This window comes from Stomoxys calcitrans, chromosome 1 (genome assembly GCF_963082655.1).
Source record: "Stomoxys calcitrans chromosome 1, idStoCalc2.1, whole genome shotgun sequence".
Taxonomy (NCBI): domain Eukaryota; kingdom Metazoa; phylum Arthropoda; class Insecta; order Diptera; family Muscidae; genus Stomoxys; species Stomoxys calcitrans.
This window is the reverse complement of record NC_081552.1, coordinates 23,503,967-23,527,319: the sequence shown is the minus strand read 5'-3', so window position 1 is coordinate 23,527,319 and position 23,353 is coordinate 23,503,967. Positions and strand designations below refer to the sequence as shown.

Genomic DNA, 23,353 nt, shown 5'->3' with positions numbered 1-23,353 from the left:
TTTATTTCATTTTAAATGCATATTTGTTATAATCGGTTTTGGTATTTAATTCGCATTACTAGATGCCTGTAGTTATTTATGTATAATGAGAATCTTAACAAAGTTTAGGTTTTCTTTTCTTTAAATATTGTAAAAAATAAACAAAAACTGTTTTCGTTTTTTGTTTCAATTTAATGATAGTTGTTGTTGTGTTCTTAAATATCCAGTTGTTATGGTTGGGTTTTTCTTTCAATCGAAATGTATATGGAGTTATTGGATTTTATTTTCAAAACTTTTTGCTAGTATTGCATGTTGTCTTAAAGACTGTAATTGAATTTGATTGAAGGTGACTACAGTTAGTTGTAAAAATTTCAAATGATGATATTACAAATATTTAGCTTATTTTATTTCTATGTCCAAACATAAAGATAGTTGGCGGAAATTTTCCATGGAACATATTTCTTACACAAGACATTGCAGCAAAATTGTTTATGCCTACAACTGAATATAATTTTGCAAAATTTTTTAAATACAGTTTGTCAATGAAATGTTTGCAATATATTAAGATCGAAAAAAAAAAATCTACACAATCATCATTTTTACACAACTTTGCCATTTGGCATTTTTTGATTTTCATAAATGTGTGCTGCTTTGAATCAATAATTTCCAAAAAAAAGAAAGATTGGTCTCAAAGTAGTGTGTTGGCAAGCCGTACCCCCAAAAATAAAACACTGGCTACGTCCCTGCCCTCCACCATGGATCGCATTTGTCAAGTTCTTTTCCCGCTATCTCTTATTAGGCAAACAAAGGATAAACGATAAGAATTGGATCTATATTAAGTTATGGTTCGATGCGGACCATAATTTAACTGAATGTTGGAGACCATAGACCATTTTACACAATGACTTCAAGTCACCACTCTCACGGATGACCGAACACGCTCACAAAAGCTACGGGAAACAACGATCTCTAATGGCTGCCTAGTACAGGCATACCGTCAGTACATGCCTCCAGTCCTCAGGTCTCCCACAGTCGCACAGATCAATCGCGGACAAGTTTCTTCGATGCAAAAATGCATTAAAGGAGCCATGTCCCGTCAGTATGAAGCCTAGACTTAGGCCGAAGCCAAAATTCGGGCGTTACTAACAAAAGTCAGACCATTGTCACTGTTCGTCCATCTAGTTCTCCACCTATCATCAAGACGCTTCAAAAGGAGTGCCTGGAGCCGCCTCCATCCCCATCTGCCAGCTCAGACGCAGTGAACGAATCCTCACGCACTAATGGAATTCCCTTTTTCACATTATATAGAACAGCCATGTAACTCTCGAGTAAATCAAGCGGGAGCATGCGGAGCAATACCTGTAGTGCATCTGTCGAAAAATACTTACACAAAGGCAAGCAAACCAGCATTGCCACCCTCTGACAATAGAGGATCTTCTTTCGTCCTAAGACTGTCGCAGCAATTCCGTGTCATACAGGCGCCCCTTAAGTTGCTCAAGCAACAAATAGACCACCATATATGGACCAAACAGTGCGACGACTATTACCCCAACCACTTCTCAGATCACGCCTAACCATTCCGGCTACTCCAGTCATCATTTCCTTCACCCGATCCAAATGGACCGGGAAACCCATTCTCTCTGAAACAGTCACTCCCAGATATTCCTGATGCTAGCTTCACGAGATCGAATCGTAGGTGGACGATTCAACGACAAGTTCCCCTTGAACAACATTGTCCTCCTAGAAAAAACGCTGGTTGTTGGGCTGTATTTCAACCAAAGTTTTTGGTAAGCTAAGGTTTCTGGAAGATATTATGACAAAGGAGTTGAACTTGGAGATACTCAAAACTGAATTGACTGAGAGTGCTAAAAAATTAGCATTTTTTTGACAACGAGAATGCCACCAAAATATAAGTTTTATCAGTACAATGATCCGAAGCTTAAAAAGGATTTATGTAGGATCAGGGGCTCGATTTAATATTTCTAAGAAAGCTGAAATTTTTAAGTTTTTGGGCTTGGGTAAACACAAAATCTGGAGACACAGAGGAACAGCGAGAGCCGTTGTCTAGCGTTCAAAGCCATCAACACAACTCCCAAAAGATGCACAAATAGCATGGTCAGCAGGGGCGAGAATAAGGGGCATTACCTTAGGCTAGGCGTTGACGCCAATGTGGAAGCACGGAAACCAACAAGATAGATTAATCACTTTTTGATTACATTTTATCCATGGTCCTGGTTGTACGCAATAGTATCAAAGCCCCAACTTTCTACCACTGGATTCGGCAACAGGTTATAGATACGAGTATAACAAGTTGTCACATAAAACATGTACTTGGTGAAAGTCCTGGGCTGGTATATCTCCGCCCAGTGCTCTTTTTCGTATCACTATAGCATATGTTTTCAGGTCGAGCACGAGATAGGGAAGAGGAGAGCATTCAGAAATCCGAGAAGGACTAACTGGGAGAAGTTTAGGGAACAGCTCCCTAGGTGGCCTCTGGAGAACGCCGGGGAACTAGAGGCTGCAGGGAGGCCTGTCCCGAACGAGTACCACAGCGTAAAACCAGCCAGTCATAGTAGTCACCGAGCCGAAGGGGAGAGTAGAACGAGAGAGAGAGAGAACACGGCAGAGGGCTGGGAGGAATATAGCGAAGCCATTGGCAAGTTCAAAAAGGAGACAAAGAAGGCGTTGAGAAGTTCCTGGGAGAAATTCTATGCAAAATTGGAAAGCTCTAGTGAGGCTTCTAGGTTGCGCAAAGTTCTCTCGAAGGATCCTAGCACTCCTAGCTTTGAGAGTGGTCAGGAGATGGTGGAACTTTTGATGGACACACATTATCTGTGCGGCCAGGAAGAGGTTGGTTTTCAAGATATCGCAATATCTACATATGCGGCCTTGGCAAAAGGCCTCTTCAGAGACCTCGTTGACGAGAAGAAGATAGTGTAGGCAGCTTGCACTTTCTGGCCATTTAAGTCGGCGGCCGGACCTGCTGCAGAAGTCCTTTGGAGTCACCCTGCCCTGGCTAGAAGGGATTTTCCGGACGAGCCTGGTGAGAGGTGAAAGTGGTGTTTGTCCACAAGACGGGAAAAATAAACCATAGCACGTCGAAGGATTATAGGCCCATTAGACAGTCATTGTTTTTGCTCAAAACACTGGAAAGATTGAGTGACTTGAAAGCGAAAGGTGCAACTTTAGTGGGGGAAAAAACGCATGCCTCAAAGGCCATTCGGTGGAGACGGCCCTTCACGAAGTGTTACGAGAGGTCGAGACGTCTCTTCGGCAGAAGGAGTACACTATTGCAGCCTTCTAAAATATTGACGGGACCTTTAAAAACGAGTAGATAGGGTGAATAGTCGCCGCACTGGACCGCACGGAGATTCACCCCATAATTATTAATGCAAACCTGGGAGATACTGTGGATAGAAGGCGGGTGACAAAAGGAACGCCCTAGGGAGGGGAGATGACATGAAGATAAGCGCTGATGCGAACGACGTCGTGTTGCCGCTCCGAGTTAGGTTTCTGTCGACGATCAGCGAGATCATGGAAGGTTCACTTAGGACATTGTCGCGATGGACTACCAAAAATGGGTTAAGAACCAACCCAAGGAAGACGAAGCCGATACTCTTCACGCGCAGATACAATATACCGGAGTTGACTCCCGTCCTTGGATGGGATCACCCTGCATCTGTCGAAGGAGGCGAAATACCTTGGCATACTCTTCGATTCGAAGCTGTCCTGGCATTGTGCGCTTTTTATTATTCCTGTTTATTTAAAAATTCGCTCATTTCTTAATTATGAAAACATTTAATTAACAAACTGTATATGATTTGTTCCTTTTATTGAATTTGTTGTGATTATTGACAAGAAAATCGAATATACTGTTGACAATTTCAAATTCAAAGTATGTATTAATTTTGTGCAAACGATTTGCTTAAGGGATTTTTCTATGATTTTTGTTGAATATATTTGCATTTAAAGTTAATTTTTCCTTCATAACAAAAAAACTAAAAAATTTTCTATACTTTACTTTTGATTAATAACCACGATTTTTCTATGCCAATTTCATATTTTTTTGCACAAAAAATTTTGTCTAATTACTTTATATGCCAATTATACATACATACATACATATATAATAGAAGCATAATGTGTCACCTTGGAAACAAATTCAAATTACATTCTACTTCTGTTCGGTATTATTTAGGTAATTAAATTATTTTACTTTTGTTTAAATTCAATTTAAATATTTATAAATTATTTACAGAAAATCGGGATTTCTTTTGTGTTTTTAAATTTTTGTTTAATTCATTTAAGAAATATTTGTTTTCATTATTCGTCTGCGTTTTTTATAATTTCTGTTTTCTATTCCATCGTTCATAGTTTTTTTTTAGTAGATTTTTGTTGTTTCTTTTTGTTTTTGTTGTTGTTCTTGTTGTTGATTTAGTCTAAGAGATTTGGGTACGAAAAATCTCTTATTACATACACCCTGCGTGGTGATGTCCACCAAAATATATATAGGTTTTTAGTTCATATATTTAGTAATTGATGTTATTTCAAAAGTTATTATTTTGGTTTCATTAACAGTCCTATGAGAAGAAAAAGAAATGAGAGTAAAAATAAATTAGTTTTTGTTAAGAAATTATTTTATATTATAAAACAAGGTAAAGTTAAGATAATATATAATACAAAGGGTCATAAAACTGTCCTTTCCCAAGGGAAAGGTAATAAAACTACCCTTCCCCAACGGAGAAGGTAATAAAACTACCCTTCTCCAAGGGAAAGGGTAATAAAACCTTCTCCTTCCCCAAGGGAGAAGGTAATAAAACTACCCTTCCCCAAGGGAAAAGGTAATAAAAGTACCCTTCCCCAAGGGAAAAGGTACTAAGAGTACCCTTCCCCAAGGGAAAGGGTAACAAAACCACCCTTCGCCAAGGAATAAGGTAATAAGACTACCCTTCCCCAAGGGAAAGGGTAATAAAACTACCCTTTCCCAAGGGAAAAGGTAATAAAACTACCCTTTCCCAAGGGAAAAGGTAATAAAACTACCCTTTCCCAAGGGAAAAGGTAATAAAACTACCCCTCCCCAATGAAAAGGGTAATAAAACCTTCCCCTTCCCCAAGGGAGAAGGTAATAAAACTACCCTTCCCCAAGGGAAAAGGTAATAAAAGTACCCTTCCCCAAGGGAAAAGGTAATAAGAGTACCCTTCCCCAAGGGAAAGGGTAACAAAACCACCCTTCGCCAAGGAATAAGGTAATAAGACTAACCTTCCCCAAGGGAAAGGGTAATAAGACTACCCTTCCCCAAGGGAAAGGGAAATAAAACTATCCTTTCCCAAGGGAAAGGGTAATAAAACTACCCTTGTCCAAAGTAAGGGGTAATAAAACTACCTTTCCCCAAGTTATGAGGGCCAGTAAAATGAAAGCAGAGATTGACAACGTTTCAGCTGAAACAATCGTCCAGTAGGTGAGGTTTAAGTGGCTGTTAGCTATCAGACTCGCATAGACGTTTTCGACGGAAGATGCCTTGTAGTTCCTACCATTGAACCATCCAGATCGCTTTAATTCCATTAATGAACAAACAAAAAGGCAAACTTCTCACATATCACTGCGTGCTGTCCGATTCAAGTTCTAAGTTCAATGCTAAGGGCCCTCCAAACGGTTCACCGCAGAGCGACACTTCTTTGGGGACAAGTTTTTAAATGGCGAAGTACCTCGCAATTGTCGACATCATTAGGAGGGGATAACCATCGCAACACATTTTTGCTGATGTTCTCGCCAGGACTCGAACTCAGGCATTCAGCGTCATCGGCGGGCATGCTAATCTCTACGCTACGCTGGCCTCCATGTGGTGGAAAATAAAAGTACAACACAGCACAAATATTGCACTAGATGCAGCGGCGTAGGGACGCAGACACGGAAGAGATGATTGATAACAAATGAAACTCGGCATACATCGAGAAAAACACTCTTCGTAAGCCTAATAACATTTACAACCTTGACCCTCACAAAATATTCTGTGATGACCACCTAAGAAAGTATGCAAGTCACTCTGGTGTCGATACTTGGTACAGGTAGAGTATTTAATTGGTCCTGGGTAATATGGCCAGTGGAGAAGTGTTCCGAATGAAGTTTAGCACAGTTGGATTTTTTCACGCTAGGCTTGCCTTGTTACTTCTTTATTTTGAATGTGAAGAAACTGTGGCCTTAACTTTAATAACATGAAACTTCAACAAAAGTTAGAACCTGTCATAGGCCTACCATTTCTTAAGATCTTAGATAACATCACTTTAATAGTGCAGGCCTAACAATTCTTTCTACAAAACGTAGAACATCATTAAATTTTTAGAACATTGTGGTACCACAGAAACCGGAAAAGGATGCGTGACTTCTCCTACCCCAAATGAGGCAACTTAATTTTTTTGGATATATTTGCATTTAAAGTTAATGTTTTCAATTTGTTCTGCAGGGCAATCAAACGAAATGGTCGGCTTCAGACAATCGGTACACAGATATCAGTACACGAGGCACAGGCGACGCGTCTGCCGATAGTCTGATATATGTGGCTGAAGCAGCCAATTACTTTTCTTCGACACACGGACACAATTTAACCTTCCAAAACACATGCTTTTGGACATTAAGATCGATCGATTAGTGCAAAATAATGGATTTTTTCAATGACCGATTTTTCAAATGACCGCCATAGATACCGATAGCCAAACAGAAAGTTAAAAACCTGGGAATAATTATTTGCATGTGCCTAATCTGTATGATAACGTGATACGAAGGTTTCAATCGATTCCTATTTGTGCCATCTGTCATCCTTGATGTTTTGGGACCAAAAAGGATGTAGCTGGAGGCATATATACAGTGTTTCCACATCTCCTTGGGCGTATAAAGGTTCGTCAGTTCACAAATTCCCTGCAATAGCTTTAAGGCCAGGAAGATATTGATTCTAAGAAAATCCATAACAAATTTCTAGAGAGGCAAAGCAGAAACTTGGAGCTAATTTAAGGCTGATTCGGTGTGTGCTGGAAAGCTCTCCTCAAGTTTGACACAACTTCTTTAAATCAATGGTCTTGCGGTTTGACTTAACCCATAAATTGGCAAAAAATTATCAAACAAAACATAAAGTCGATGCTGTAGCACCAATTTATGTCGTCGTGCATTCATTTCAATGCAATACTCACTTCATTCAATGCTGTGCAAATTTGTTTCTTGTTTGTAAGTTTTTTTTCTTAGGTTACAATATTCGTTCCTTTTTTTCTTCTTTTTGTAGCAGTTCAATCAAAATCTATTTATATTCAACTAACATATTTGGGGTTTGGGTGTCTCAGACAAACCATTCATCTTTTTGGGCGGCACCCACAGCATTAGCAGGATTGGCCACATTATTAATGGCTATGTTTGTCTGGGACATGCCCAAATTGTTAGTGGAATTTGTTGATAGATCTTGACCTAATTGACGAAATTTGCCAAGCACCAGATGGGACGGACTTTGGTGGCCATCTTCAAGTAGTTGCGTTGCGTGCGGAGGTACCCGTATGGTCCCGCAGGGTGATGCCAGTTTCCCGACGTCGGCGGTAGTTGTGTGTGTTCTCTGCTCAATGTACCGCCATGTGTGTAATGCAGGTGTTTTGAGGAGCCATTCGTTTCGGCCGTATGATGTACTGAAAAAAGGAAAAACGACAACCATCAACAAAAATAAAAAATAAAAAAAAAACAAAAATGGCGAAAGGGGATTAGCACTTGATTTTAATACAGTAACAATTTGTATATTTTATCTAAGCGTGTAAACATGCTTTAGTTTTCACTTACATTGCATGGCTGTATTGTGTGGATTGTTGGTGTCCTCTTGTCGCCGACATACGCAAATAGTAATGCCCACAATGGCCGCGCTTAATATCAGCAGTATACTAACCACAATCATTACAAACCATGTCATATCCATGCCAAATACAGTGCTGGTGGTCTCATCTACATGAAACAAGAGTAAGTGAGAGAGAAAAAAAAAACAAAAAAATTATTTAAGGTAAAATTTATAAAAATAGCTTACAACGTTATTCCATATAGGGGTAGATGGGCTGTGTGGTTTTAATTCTTTAACGGGCCCCCTGTCTTACCGTGGAGCAGTATTAATGTGTGTTGTACGATAGTTTGTTAAGCGTGTAATGGTTATCAAACCCCAGAGATCTTGTGATGTTTTTATGGTTTTATTGTGTCGAATAAAGGGGTTTTATATTTCGCTCGTCATGTTTCTTCCAATACACAGATGCGGGGAATATTATCTCTGATTGACACCATTTGGAAAGGTCAGCATGGTTGGACAAGGCAATTTACCCTATTTTGTGAATATTGTTGGTGTACGAAAACTAAACAAACCTAGGGTAGAAATTGGGGCTTATATATTGATCATCCTGTGACATTTGAAAGGTGAATAGGAATATTTGGAAATGCGCAAAACAATTTTGCAGACAAATATTCATGTCAATAAAAAAATGTTCTGTTTTTTTAAAAGAAATTTCAACCTTGTTTTTTTTTAACTACTGAAGTTCAAGAGCTGCAGGCAATGTAAAGTGCTAATTTCCCATGAGCACCTCATTCAGAAACAAAGGGTAGACTTTTTTCATATCAATGAGTACTGTCCGATGCAAGTGTTAAATGAATTCATTGAGGAGATAAACACCAAATGCAAAGTTGCCCATGAACATTTCATTAAGTTACAAGGGGAAAACTTCTCACATGTCAATGTGTGATGTCCGATTCAAGTTTAAGCTTAATGATAAGGGACCTACTTTTTATAGCCGAGTCCGAGCTACAGTGATACACCTCTTTTTGCATGGCATAGCACCCCACAAATGTTACCAACATAAGGAGGGGATAAGCACCGCTGGAATTCGAACCCAGGCTTTCAGTGTCATGGGTGGACTTGCTAACCTCTGCACCACTGTGGCCTCTGGAGGTATCCAACGCGGAACATATTCAATATCCCGTCTCATTTTCGGTTTATAGGCTGGCATGCCATCGCAACCGACGTATCCAAGGAGATACAAACATTTTAAGTTATTTATTCTGGGTTAAAAAAGTTGAGTCTTGTGAGCCAACCAAATTGTTAATTTAAATAAAGTTGCCCTAAAGGAATGTCATTGAAGGAGTTACGAAATATTTTAAGTTGCGAAAATCTCTGATCATTGAGCTCGTCTCGAAAGACAAGGTTAGGTTGAAAAGAGGGTGCGGATATTAATGCGCCCCATGCCACTATGGACATACACCCAGGCCAGTAATCGGCTTATTGTGCACTCTAAATACTAAAAAGTAATAGCTGCCTCACACTTAATCTTAATATGGTATTAAGTAAAAAAAAAAAAAAATTCTTTTCACATGGTGTTAGTGAATGCGCAGCGGAGCGGGCCGGATTCAGCGGGTATATAAAGGGTGATTTCGTGTTCTGTTTTACTCTCAAACGTCTTCAGTTTGGTCTATAATTTAACCATGAATCGTCTTACAAACGAACAATGCTTGTAAATTATTGGATTTTTTGTCAAAATGCATGCTCTGTTAAGAAAGTTCATCGCGGGCTTCTTCCATTGAGCGACGAAGCTTATTTTTGGCTCAATGGCTACGTATTCAAATAAGCAGAATTGTTGATTTTGGAGTGAAGGTCAGCCAGAAGCATTGAGAGGGCCACCAAAGTATCCAGAAAAAGTCACAGTTTGGTGCGGTTTATGGGCTGGTGGCATCATTGGAACGTACTTCTTCAAAAATTATGCGAATCGTAACGTAACTGTGCGATGATATCCTATTTTTTTTTTGCCCAAAATGCAAGAAGACGATGCCACATTCCACACAGCACGCATAACAAGGGACTTATTGAGAGGCGAGTTTGGTAAACATTTTATTTCACGTTCGGGACTGGTCAATTGGCCGTCTAGGTCGTGCGATTTAACGCCTTTATACTATTTTTGTTGGGGCTATGTTAAAGCTCATGTCTATACAAACAAGCCTGCTTCAATTGACGCATTGGAAACAACATTGAAGCATTTATTCGTGAGATACCGACGGAAATGTTGGAAAGAGTATGCCAAAATTGGACTAAGCGGATGGACTATTTGAGGCGCAGTCACAGTCAACATTTGCATGAAATAATCTTCAACATAAAGTAACATGGACCGTATTATTGATTCAAATAAAGATTTCATGCATTTTTTGAAAATGTGTGTTTTTTTAATTTCTTGAAGCTCTTAAAAAATCACCCTTTATAATTGCCTCTCATATGTTTTATTGCATTGTAAACGCCACACATATTTCCAATATTAGCTGAAATTTCGGCTTCGCTGGCATATAAAAATATAATCCTTGCGAACTAGGCGTTTAACCAGCGAGGTAGAGGCTCGATATTCAGTTCTGGCCGCTTTTTTTGTTAGTTTTACTTTAGTTTACTCTAATGTCAGCTTATTATAATACTGGCCCCACATTTGTCTATATGTTTATGAGTGAATTTTGTGCCTCCAACAAAGAGAAGGTTTCTTGCAGAAGTCAACCAATATGTCGCCATTGTCATTCTTGGTATCGCCAAGTCCTTGATTGATTGATTGTACAGGGTGGCTGATGAATATTGCTACAATGATGAATATTGCTACATTTTTTTTTCGGTGTATGGAATACATTTTTCTTTTATTCATGTTAAATTAAATTATTAAATTAATTATTAAATTATTATTAATTAAATTAATTAATTAATTAATTAAATTAATTATTAAATTATTATTATTAAATAGAAAAAAAGTTATTACATTTTTTTTTGGTAGCGGCTTTCATCAGCCACCCTGTAGATTAGTGTTGTTATTGCCCACCTTGGCATTAAAATACCCAGTAACAAATTTGATGTCTCCTTTTGGTAGAGAGCGGGCACTGACTCGAGTTGGGTATAGAATTGATCCTTTGTTTCGACGTCATCGGGTTCGGTTGGCGTGTAGCATTGTACAATAGATATTTTGCGGAATTTTGAATTTAATTTTGCCGTCATGATGCGTTTAGATATGACATTGTTTGATAGAAGAGCTTGCTTTGCTTGCGGCGACAATATAAGACCGACCTCATTTATTTGGTGGATTTCATTGCCTGAAAAATTTAAGTGGTAGTCAGTCACCTTGAAGATCCATAGTTCCGGTTTTCGGCAATCGTACTTCACTTACATCGAGGATGGCTAGGTTGTTATTTGGCAACTCGTTCCGGACTTAGTAAAGTTTCGATGGTTCTGAGAGAGTTTTGAATTCATAGGTCGTCATCGGGAGGTTGTCAATGTTTTTAAATGGATGGCGGATTGGACCAACGCATCGGTACCTAATTGCCAGCGACTCTCTAGGCCTAACTTTTTTGGTGGTTAATCTTCTGAAGATCTGCTAGCGCCATCGTTGGCCACGGACCAGGTGGGCGATAGAGGTAGGGGGTGAGCGGTCCACTCCACCGGATCTTAGCTTTGGTTTTTGGGAGATGGAGTAACGTGCTCACAGCCTTAGGGAATCGTGTATTCCCCGTAGGCCAAAATTTAAATAAAAACAACCGCGGGAAGTAAGTATGAATAAATAAAAGTTAAAGTGCAGTGAGTATTAACCTCATTACCGGCGTCGCATTTTCATTCTACGAGTAAGACGAAATGGAGCGAAATGCAAATGGTGTTTCCGACAAGGTTAGCACGACTCAAGCAGAAGTGAGCGAAAACACTACAACCAAATCGAAAACATTGTCTGGGACACAATGAAGGAAACTGAAGAAGATGAACCGGCAACGCAAATTGGCATTAGTGCAGGATGCTCCGAGGGATACAATCTGCTGATCTGCTGAATCGGAAGCTGATTTTTTAAGATTATGTCTCCCAAAGAGCAGAACACTGCTCAAACGCTAAAAAAGAAAAAGCGCTACCCCTCTTCCTTCAAGTACGATTCAACTCACCCACTTTGAAGACTCCTGTGAGCAACGAAGATAGGGAAGCAAAGTTGAATCAAATAAGAAGGAAGCGCTCTGCTGGTGGCTGTGGCTCTTAAAAGGATACCATAGCCACCTTGAAAGACGAAGGTAGAGATTGAGTTAAGAAGCCGTCCTCTTACGCCGAAGGCAGGAGGTACAGCAGAGACGAGCTGTCGTATGCAGACAATGACATCTGCAGTGCATCCGTTAAGATTTCATCAGATCATCAGTTCCCCGATTAGCTTAATAAGTCCCCCATAAGTCTAACGTAAAAGATACTTTGACGCTAAGCAAACAAATGGCGAAGACCGAAGCGAGCGGAGATGAGTATCACAGTTACAAAATAATGTTTAGTTAAAGAAATCCTATTAAAGCCAACCATAAAATATGTAAACAAAAATTACGAAGTTCATATAGTTAAGCTTATCAAAGAATTGTCAGATTTAAAAGACAAATTCCGATTATTGAAACTTGTATCCAAGGATTTGCCAAAAACAGGCAGCTTCAGAAGCCGAACGGAGATATAAACCAAAGTTATGGGGTAACAAGCATTTTAAGTTATGGGAAGAGAGAGTGAGAGAGTACTTTATGGAGCTAATGGAATAATTATCAATTTAAAATACTGCAGTATTACAATATATCCTACTATGTGAACTGCCTCAATATCGCTGTGGACACCCTTTAGATAAATCAGCTTAATTATCATATAATTAGAATTGTTGCTTATTTTTAAGGATTAGTTTGTAAGAATAGATTAAGTACCGTTATATGAAATAAGTACATAAGGACTATGTAATAGAAATACAGGGCAGAAGTCAAACGGAACCTAAACTGGCTTTAACAATTCTAAGTAATTAAAAACTATCATGTTTGAGCTTTAATCCTTTTGCAACGGCAACTTGTTGTGCCTGCAAAGCAAAAACAAACTTTTCTGCCAATGGCGTTTTTAAGCTCCGGCAATTCAAAGGCAGGCCCTATCGAACGTACTAAAGAAGACACAGTAGCGAAAGATGGCCGACAAACCCTACAAGACACTTCAAGATCACGGATACTAAGGGCCAAGAATTTTCCATATACCGACAATTTGCAGAAGCCGAAAGAAAAGTGGGCCGGTGCACCTGGCATTGCACATATAGCTAATTTTTTCATGAACATTCTATTAAGCAACAAGGGTAAAAATTTTCCCAGATACTATGGACATTTTCCTAATAAGACCGTTAAGTCAGCTAAGGTAATTTGCCGTATTTAAACACTCAAAATTTAGTAGAAAATCTTAATTGTTAAAGAAACTTGAACAGAATCCTGGCTACTAAATACTTAATTCCCCATGAACATTTCATTTAGCAACTGGGCATGCTCTCTCATATCAATAAGAACAGTCAGATTAAGGCTCAATGCTCAATGAAGCCTAACTATTATTCCCTCTTAAGTCATATTTCGCAACATCCTCTTATTTTTTAATTCATTCAGTTTACCTCAAACGGATTATAATTTGCATTCATTTAAACGCTTAAATCAACTGTAGAACATGAGAATGAGTGTCTTATTCATAAGTTTCCCAAAGTAGAGCTCAGCATTTCAAATTGTTTTATGTTGGACACACACACACACTCACACACATAAAAGCGCCAAACAGCATTTGCAAAACAATTCAGTGATAATTATCTGTAAATGTTTTGCAATTAATATCACATTTATGTATGTAACATAAAATAGCATAACATGAGAGAAGCCCACAGATGAGATATCCATAGTGGCGGCGGCAATGATGATGATGGCGATAAACAGCTTATAGTGTTGGTGATACGATATGGGAAAAACTCAAACGAATAAATTAAAGTGGCAATCAAAAATGCATGCAGGCAAATTAATATCGAAGTCTCAAAAAAGCACGAAAACGGAAAAGAATACAGCACTTAGACTGCAAGTACACAAAATTCATGAGCTGCGTTGCTTTCACAACCAATGAATTAAATAGAATTATATTCATTTTTAACGTCATTCAATGAAGCAAAGCTAAAATGGCTTTTGGAAAGGCCAAATATAGCCATGGATTAACTTTTGGCATTAAATTCATGAAGTGTGCAGCGATAGTGTATGAAAACTTAAATGAAATTTTTCAAAATTTAATTGATTCAAAAATTTTAATGGCTTGAATGCAAGGATGGATGTATACAAATATTTAGTTATATTAGTCACTCAGTCATGAAAGCAAGGTTATGTAAAGACAAGCTGCATAGATATATGGACAAAAATAATCAAATTACGACCAAATTTTAGGAAAATCTAATTTCGATTAAATTTTTACCAATATGTATTTTTGGAGAAGTTTGTCTGTTTTTTTTACGAAGAAGAAGTTTAAAGACGAAATTTTCTATGCAAATTAATTATCGTTGACATTTTATGACAATTAAATAATGAATAATTTTTAATGAAAGCCAAATGAAGACGAGTATTCCCATGATAATCGCATTGGGTTAATTTAAGAAAAAAATTAAAAAAATGGAATGTTGATGAAATTTCCAAGAAAAATCTAATCTAAGAAAATCCAAATTGCCGTGCACTTCTACAAAACCCCTTATCATTAGTTTTCTAAAAAAAACTTACGATTGGTCCGAGCTACTTAAGTTGATTAGAATTATTTCTTTTCCAATGTAAAGTCCAAGTAGTTTCTAGCGACTAGTTTGCAGAAGCCAAACAAAGATATGATTCAAGATAAGGAGTTACAAGCATTTTATGTTATAATCGAGGAAATTACATAATACCAAGTGAAATAAAGTGAGAACTCTGCAAATTTGATGGAAGTATAGTCGAATACTAAAGGTCCCATTTAAAAATGGTAAAAATGGTCAAACATGAAACGTACTTTGATATTAGCGATAGTAATGAGCAAGGATGTGAAACAAAACAATAGTGAAAATGGACTCGCCTAACGTTGACGACCCTCGCAAACTAAAAAAAAAACATGATCGGAATGTCCAGACTCTTTCTAGAGATGGTGCAGTAAACTCATTGGCGAAAGTATTGGAGGAGTACAAAGTAGATATTACCGCCTTACAGGATGTGCTATGGGCCGGGAATGGCGTCACAACAACACCAAACGGTGACCAACTTTACTGTACTCGTAGCTGCCATGATACGAGGCATGATTTTGCCTGTGGATTTGTGGTCACTCGGAGACGGAAACACTTTGTCTCCAGATTGAGAGGTTAGCCACAATGCGTATTAAAGCCAAATTTTCAACATCTGCCTTATTTGTGTCCATGCTCCGACGAGAAGATCAAGGATATTTTCTACGAGCGGCCAGAGAGAGAATACGACCACTGCCTCGTCCATGATATTAAAATCGTTCTGGGAGATTTTAATGCGAATATAGAGAAGGAAAATATCTTTCGTCCAATAGTCTGAAAATGTAGCCTCCACGGGATAACGTCCGATAATGGGTTGAGGCTAATATTTTTTGCCGCGGCAAAAAACATGGTAGTAAGCAGCACTAGATTTCAACATAAAACAAGTAAAAGCGTAATAAGTTCGGCCGGGCCGAATCTTGGAAATCCACCACCATAGATTCTGCTAAAAATTTATACAAACCAAATTTAGTTGAAAATCATTATTTTAGGAACCCTGTTCGGTTCCTCGAGACACCAGTTAATATGGGAGCTATATCAGGTTGTAAACCGATTTGGACCGTACCTATCACAGTTGATGTAAGTCATAAAAGAATACTGTGTGCAGTGGGCAAAATCGGACAAAAATTGCAGTTTCCAGGGTCTAAAGCTGTCAAATCACGAAATCGGTTTATATGGCAGCTACATCAGGTTATAGACCGATTTGGACGGTACCCGACGCAGTTGTTGGAGGCTGTAACAGAACACCGCATGCAAAATTTCAGCCAAATCAGACGAAAATTGCGGTTTGTAGGGGCTTAAGAAGTCAAATCGGGAGATCGGTTTATATGGGAGCTCTATCAGGTTATAGACAGATTTAAACTGTACTTAGTACAGGTGTAGGAAGTCATAGAAGAACACTATGTGCAAAATTCTAGCCAAATCGGAGAAAAGGTGTGATTTCCAGGGGCTCAAGAAGTCAAATCGTGTGATCAGTGTATATAGGAGCTATAACCAAATCTGAACCTCTATGGCCTATTTGCAATCCCCAACGATCTGCATCAGAATTAATTATCTGTGCAAAATTTCAAGCAACTAGCTTTACGCGTTCGACCATTCGATCGTGATTTAGAAAGACGGACGAACATGGTTAGATCGACTCAGAATGTCGAGACGATCCAGAATATATGTACTTTATGGGGTCGCAGATCAATATTTGGAGGTGTTACAAACGGAATGACTAGATTAGTATACACCCATCCTATGGAGGTGGGTATAAATATTCACAAAGTCATATGGTTGTCCCCAGATCAAGAAGTAAATAATGAAATTGACCATGTTGTGATTAATGAATGGCATTCAATGTTAGATGTACGATCGATCTGTGAGGCGAACATAGTTTCGGATCATTACCTTGTTGAAGCAGCAGGAGGCCACCGTGGCGCAGAGGTTAGCAAGTCCACCCATGACGCTGAAAGCCTGGGTTCGAATCCTGGCACGGCCATCAGACAAAAACTTTCAGCGGTGGTTTTCCGCTCCTGATGCTGGCAAAATTTGTGAGGTACTATGCCATGTAAAAACTTCTCTCCAAAGAGGTGTCGCATTGCGGCACGCTGTTCAAACTCGGCTATAAAAAGGAGGCCCTTTATAACGTACACAAGAGAGGAGACAAGACGGAATGTGTCAACTACAGAGGAATAAGTCTCCTGCCTATTGCATACAAGATATTTTCGATCGTATTGTGTGAAAGATTAAGTCAATGAGATAATTGTGGGGCTATAGATCTATTAAATCCACCATAGACCAGCTATTCACACTGCAGCAGGATGACACTTGCTGATACACGTTCCTCAATAAGAATAGGAAAGAATCTCTTCGAACTATTTAATACGAAACAAGGTTTTAGACAAGGAGGCAGCTTATCGTATGATCCCTTTAGTAACCTGATGAAGAAGATTAAACGAGATGCAACCGATCAGATAAAGAAAAAGGAGAAGATTAGGCAATACAACTTTGAAATATTCAGCTACTTTATCTTCCTTGGCGCTGCCGTAACGGCAACAAATGACAGCAGTTTTTAAATTAAGCAAAGGATAATACTGGCAAACAGATGCTACATTGGATTAGGTAAGGAGTTTAGAAACTAGGCCACCTCTAGACAGACAAAAATAAGTATGCATGCCATTGATATTACCCGTGTTGTTGTAAAAGCAGACGAGGCCGTGCTTGGAGTGTTCGAGAGAAAGATTCATCGTAAAATATATGGATCAGTTTGTGTTAATGGAGCATATAGTCGTCGGATGCACCAAGAACTGTATGCGCTGTACGACGTATTTATGTAAACGTATCAAAATACAACGGTTGTGTTGACTAGATTATATTCTCAGTATTAATGAAAAAGTTCCAGTGAAGAAGAATTTTGAATACGATCACTGTGGTACATGCAAACCGGGACGACCAAAAGTTTGATGGAAAGATCAAGTGGTGAAAGACGTCTCGAAACTTGGTGTCAGAGATTTTAGAAGGAGCGCAGAAGATCGAGGCGCTTAGGACGCTCTTCTGAGTTCGGCTAATGGGACAAATGTTCTGTCATAGCCATCTAAAATAAAGTAGCGTACCACATCATGAAGGGCACTCTCAACTTATCGACCCTAAGTGTATGAGTACGCATGCTAATAGCCGCAAAGCTGTGAAGGCGAGGTGGTCCCTAAAACGTATCAATTATCATATCTCTCGAAAATCTTGAAAAGGAAGGATATGAGATTTATAATGATGGAATGAACCTTGATAAGCTAATCGAAGAACTATCAAATGTAAGGGAAACATTGAGATAATGGAATCTAATGGTTAAGATTGCACATCCGGAGAGAGCTTGCAGAAAGAAATGGGAAAAAAAGAACTTGAAATCAATGGCATGGTGGAAAAATTGATTAATTTTGATAGATTTTGAGGAGCATTGCACCCTTCAGATCTTAAAAGACCTGTATACGTATGATTTTTATGTAATTGGTTTTTACATTAAATGTAAATCCCAAAGGTTCATATTCGTCTGAATGTAGCAAAAAGCGTACAATCTAACACTACGCTATGGCATAGGCAACGGCAAAACCAAATCGACTTACACAACTTATACATTTGTTGCGCCGATTATTATCGTCAAAGCATTATTCACTCTATGGCAATTACTGAACAAGGTATTTCCATATATAGACAGCTTGCAGAAGCTAAACGGTGCTAAGAGTTAAATATAGGGGGTTACAAATATTTTAAGTTATAATAAAAGGGAGAATGGGGACGCCAAGTTAACAAAAAACCTGCCAAACATTTTGATATAACGAAAACAAATGACCAAGGACCATTCCCACGATATCTGGGCCGCTCCGCATTAGGTCGGACCCTCGCACCATAGCTAAAGGAGCTAAGAGTTCAAGTTAAAGAGTTACAAACATTTTAAGTTCTAATAAAATGGGAGAATGAGGGCTCCAAGTTAACCAAAAATCTGACAAACATTTCAATATTATGAAAACTAATGACCAAGGATTACATTTAAACACACAAATTGCAGAAGCCGTACAGTGATAAGATTCATATATAAGGTACAAGCATTTAAAGTTATAATTTTGAGTATCAGAAAGCCCACGAGGGTCCTATACAAACGCCTTGAGCTAAAGCCAAGGATTTCCCATATATGGAAAGCAATGATTCGGAGCGGGCTCGAACTGAGCTAAGCGGCAGCGGGAAGCGTTCACTGGGCCACTCGAAGCAGAATTGAATTGTGCGCTTTCTGCTCCCATTCGAAAACAAGGCCGCTCCGCTGTAGCTCCGACCGCCGCACCGAATCCCTGATGAGAAGTTTAAAAAATTTGGAAAGAAAGTGAGGCTAATACAATTGCGAGACTTGCTTACACTCATTGGAGACACATTGTCTCTGTTGTGTTCTTAAGACACGCCTTGAAATAATGGCCAAGGATTTCCCATATATGGGAAGCGGAGATTTAGAGCGGGCCGGATGGAAAGCATCGGCGTCGTATGCACCAAGTACTGTATGAGTTATACGACGTAGTTAGCAAAGTTAAACGTATCAAAATACATAGGTTAGCTAGGTGTTCAAGTATAAATGCTTATAAACATGGGCATATAATATATAAAGATTGTCTGCGGGAATATTAATCAATAATAACAAGTAAAAGCGTGCTAAGTTCGGCCGGACCGAATCTTATATACCCTCCACCATGGATCGCATTTGTCGAGTACTTTTCCCGGCATCTCTTCTTAGGCAAAAAAAGGATATAAGAAAAGATTTGCTCTGCTATTAGAGCGATATCAAGATATGGTCCGGTTTGGACCACAATTAAATTATATGTTGGAGACCTGTGTAAAATGTCAGCCAATTCGAATAAGAATTGCGCTCTTTGTGAGCTCAAAAAGTAAAATAGAGGGATCGATATATATATATGGGAGCTGTATCGGGCTATAGACCGATTCAGACCATAATAAACACGTATGTTAATGGTCATGAAAGAATCCGTCGTACAAAATTTCAGACAAATCGGATAATAATTGCGCACTCTAGAGGCTCAAGAAGTCAAGACCTCAGATCGGTTTATATGGCAGCTATATCAGGTTATGGATCGATTTGAACCATACTAGGCACAGTTGTTGGATATAATAACGAAACACGTCGTGCAAAATTTCATTCCAATCGGATAAGAATTGCGCACTCTAGAGGCTCAAGAAGTCAAGACCCAAGATCGGTTTATATGGCAGCTATATCAGGTTATAAACCGATTTGAACCATACTTGGCATAAATGTTGGATATCATAAGAAAACACGTCGTGCAAAATTTCATCCCAATCGGATAAGAATTGCGCACTCTAGAGGCTCAAGAAGTCAAGACCCAAGATCGGTTTATATGGCAGCTATATCAAAGCATTGACCGATATGGCCCATTTACAACACCAACTGACCTACACTAATAAGAAGTATTTGTGCAAAATTTCAAGCGGCTAGCTTTACTCCTTCGGAAGTTAGCGTGCTTTCGACAGATAGACGGACGGACATGGCTAGATCGACATAAAATTTCACGACGATCAAGAATATATATACTTTATGGGGTCTCAGACGAATATTTCGAGTAGTTACAATCAGAATGACGAAATTAGTATACCCCCCATCTTATGGTGGAGGGTATAAAAATACAGTCCAATACGTAGACTTATGCAATAAGCGTCGTCAGAATTAATGAAGAAGCTCCAGCGAAGAAGTCTTTCGAAGGCGATCACTGTGGAAAGACATCTCGAATCGATCGGCTAATGGGACAAATGTTATGTCATAGCCAATTAAAGTAAAGCAGCCAAGCACATCTTTAATCGCCCTGCCAACCGACCAATCCTTAGTGTACGCATGCTGATAGCCGCATACTAGGGAAGGGTCGAGACGGTCCCTAAAACATATCAATTAGTCTCTCGAATGTTTTAAAAATTAAGGATGAGAGATTTATGATGATGGGAGAATGAACCTTGATAGCTAACCGAAGAACTATCAAAAATGAAGGACACATTGCGGACCTAAGTGTTAAAATTAAGGATGTACAAACATTTTAAGTTATAATAAAAATGGGAACTCCAAGTTAATCAAAACCCTGTGAAACATTTCGATATTACGAAAACTAATGAGCAAGGATTCCATTTAAACAGGCAGATTGTAGAAGCAGTGTGGTGATAAGTTTCAAAGTTAAGGAGCTACAAGGATTTTTAAGTTATAATAGTGAATTATGGAAAGCCTACGAGGGTCCTATAAATACGCCTTGAGATAATGGCCAAGGACTTCCCATATATGGGAAGCAGGGATTGAGAGCGGAGCTAAGCGGGAGCTGAGTGGCCGAAGTGGAATTCAGGTTAGAACCGTTCCTTTGTGAATTGTGCGAATTCCACTTAAGCTCTGATCCCCGCACCGGTTCGCTCCGAATCCCTGATGGAAAGTTCGAAAAATTTGGATGGATAGTTAAGCTACTACAACTGCGAGACAAATCTTTAGGAAACGTCCATTCCGAAAGAATAGGAAATATACATTTCTACATTTCATCTTTTCTTTATAATTATAACCACCACAGACGAATAGGGGTATATATATTTTGTCATTCCGTTTGCAATACATCGAAATATCCATTTCCAACATTCTTCATAGTCGTAAAAATTTAAGACGATCAAGCCATGATAAAAAGGTACTGTACCACTATTCCTGATAGAACCGATTGCACCTACGATATCCCCGGTAATAGAAGTTACATAGACTACTATAGGGATGGTTCCAAACTAGACGACCAGGTGGGCTTTGGGGTGTACTCTATACATCGAGAACGGGTCATATCGAAAAGGTTACCCGACCACTGTAGTGTGTATCAAGCGGTGAGCCTTGCAATTAAGGAAGTGTTGGAATGGCTAAGATGTAATGTCACAACGACAACTGGCATAAATATCTTCTCAGACAGCCAGGCTTCCATTAAATCCGTGGAGAACGTATTTCTGAACACAAAAACCGCTCTAGCTGCAGTTCAAAATTCACCTGTTCTGGGTGCCGGACTACAGAGATATCCCAGGGAATTGTAAAGCGAATGAGCTTGCAAGACTAAGAACTACCTTACACATTCTAGGGGAACTGGAATCTGTCGGTATGCCTCTAGAGACATGTAAACAAAGTTTTGACGATCAGGCCCGAAGGGCAACGAATGATAGATGGTTACAAAGAGGGTGGTGTGAGCATTCCAAAACTGTCTAGAACAGACGTCTGAGTCATTGTATGTTGAAATCACGCTACAGGTTTTAAAAATGAAGATAATTAGCTGAAACTTGGCACAAATTCTTTTTTGTCCATAGGCAGGTTAAGTTCGAAGACCGATCTTGGGCCCATAAAAGACTCATTTATTATCCGATTTCGCTGAAATTTGGCACAATGTTTTGGGTTAGGCTCCTCGAGATTCGTACTGAGCATGGTCAAGATAGGGCAATATTTGGATATAGCTGCCATATAGACTGATCTCCTTATCTATGGCCTTGAGCCTGTAAAAGGCACACAGATTACCCGATTTCGCTGAAATTTAGCACAAGGATCTATGTTAGGCTTTCTGATATTTGTTCCCTATATGAGCTAGATCGGTCTATAGTTGGATATAGCTGCCAAGTATACCGATCTTCCTTTTTAAGGTCCATAAAAAGCGTTTATTATCCGATTTCGCTGAAATGTGACACAGCGAGCTGTTATAGGCCCTACAACATTCGCATTCAATATGGCCCCATCGGTCTATATTTGGATATAGCTGCGGGAGAGTGATTTCGCGTTTTAAGGTCTTGGGCCCATAAAAGATGCTCTTATTATCCGATTTCGCTGAAATTTGGCATAATGCCTAAGATGGGCTTTTCGACAACCGAGTCCTATATGGTTCAGATTGGAGCTACCAAATTAACCAATGTTCTGTTTTAACAACTTGAACCACTCGACGTCCGTGCCGAATTTGGTCAAAATCGGACAATATTTGAAATGATGCATTTTTCTCCGGATTATGATGAAAGGTGGTTAACATATATACATGAGGTGGCGGGTATACAAAGTTCGGCCAGGCTGAACTTAACGCCTTTTACTTGTTTTCCTTGAGTGTATTTGATTTTATAGACACCTTCATATACTAAAACACAACTAGAATAAAAAAGATTAACAACTACATTTGAATTATAGAGTCATAAATCGTAAGGCTATGGCTATTACAATCATTACCCTGCTATTACTATGACTTGTACGATGGCTTACTGGGGTCATTACTCGTACTATTACGGACGAACTGTAGTCGTACTCATTACTTAACCGCTTTCGCTCTTCCAAAGAGATTAATAGGAAAATCGCCATCCAAATACACCCACAAAAGCATGGACAAACCTATGCTTATGGATGTGTATGTATGTGGTTGTAGATGTAGTATTACCCATTTCCTTTCACCACTAACATGACACATCATGTAGCTATACCATCACCACTCTCAGTTACCACTTCCTTCCTTGCTACATAGATTATGACGGTAGCTGTGGGATACTTGTATGTGGAAGAGGTGAAGGAAAAGCTAACACTCACTCACACAGTGTTTCACGAAAATAAAATCAAATTCCCGCCAAAGTTGTGATATTTTTGGAAGGGTGAGAGAGAGAGAGAGAGAGAGACCTTCTGTGTGAGTAATTTTGTGTGTGTGGGGGTTCATACACTTCACTTCATTCTTTGCATGATATGTGGGTTTTGTATGGGTCGGAGGTATGACTAGAT

General features: G+C 39.1%; 1 protein-coding gene across 2 annotated transcripts in view; it reads right to left on the bottom strand.

Annotated features, from left to right (window-relative positions):
* Positions 1-3,329: 3,329 nt before the first annotated feature.
* LOC106090195 (uncharacterized) overlaps positions 3,330-23,353 on the bottom strand; it is a 307,219-nt gene continuing 287,195 nt past the window's right edge. For both annotated transcript variants that reach the window (XM_059360529.1, XM_059360530.1), the window contains exons 7-9: positions 7,790-7,948; positions 7,162-7,641; positions 3,330-4,559 (exon numbers count right to left, since the gene is read on the bottom strand). In XM_059360529.1, the coding sequence (XP_059216512.1) occupies positions 7,430-7,641; positions 7,790-7,948 (371 nt within the window). In that variant the 3' untranslated portion in view covers positions 3,330-4,559; positions 7,162-7,429. The remainder of the gene's footprint in view (positions 4,560-7,161; positions 7,642-7,789; positions 7,949-23,353) is intronic.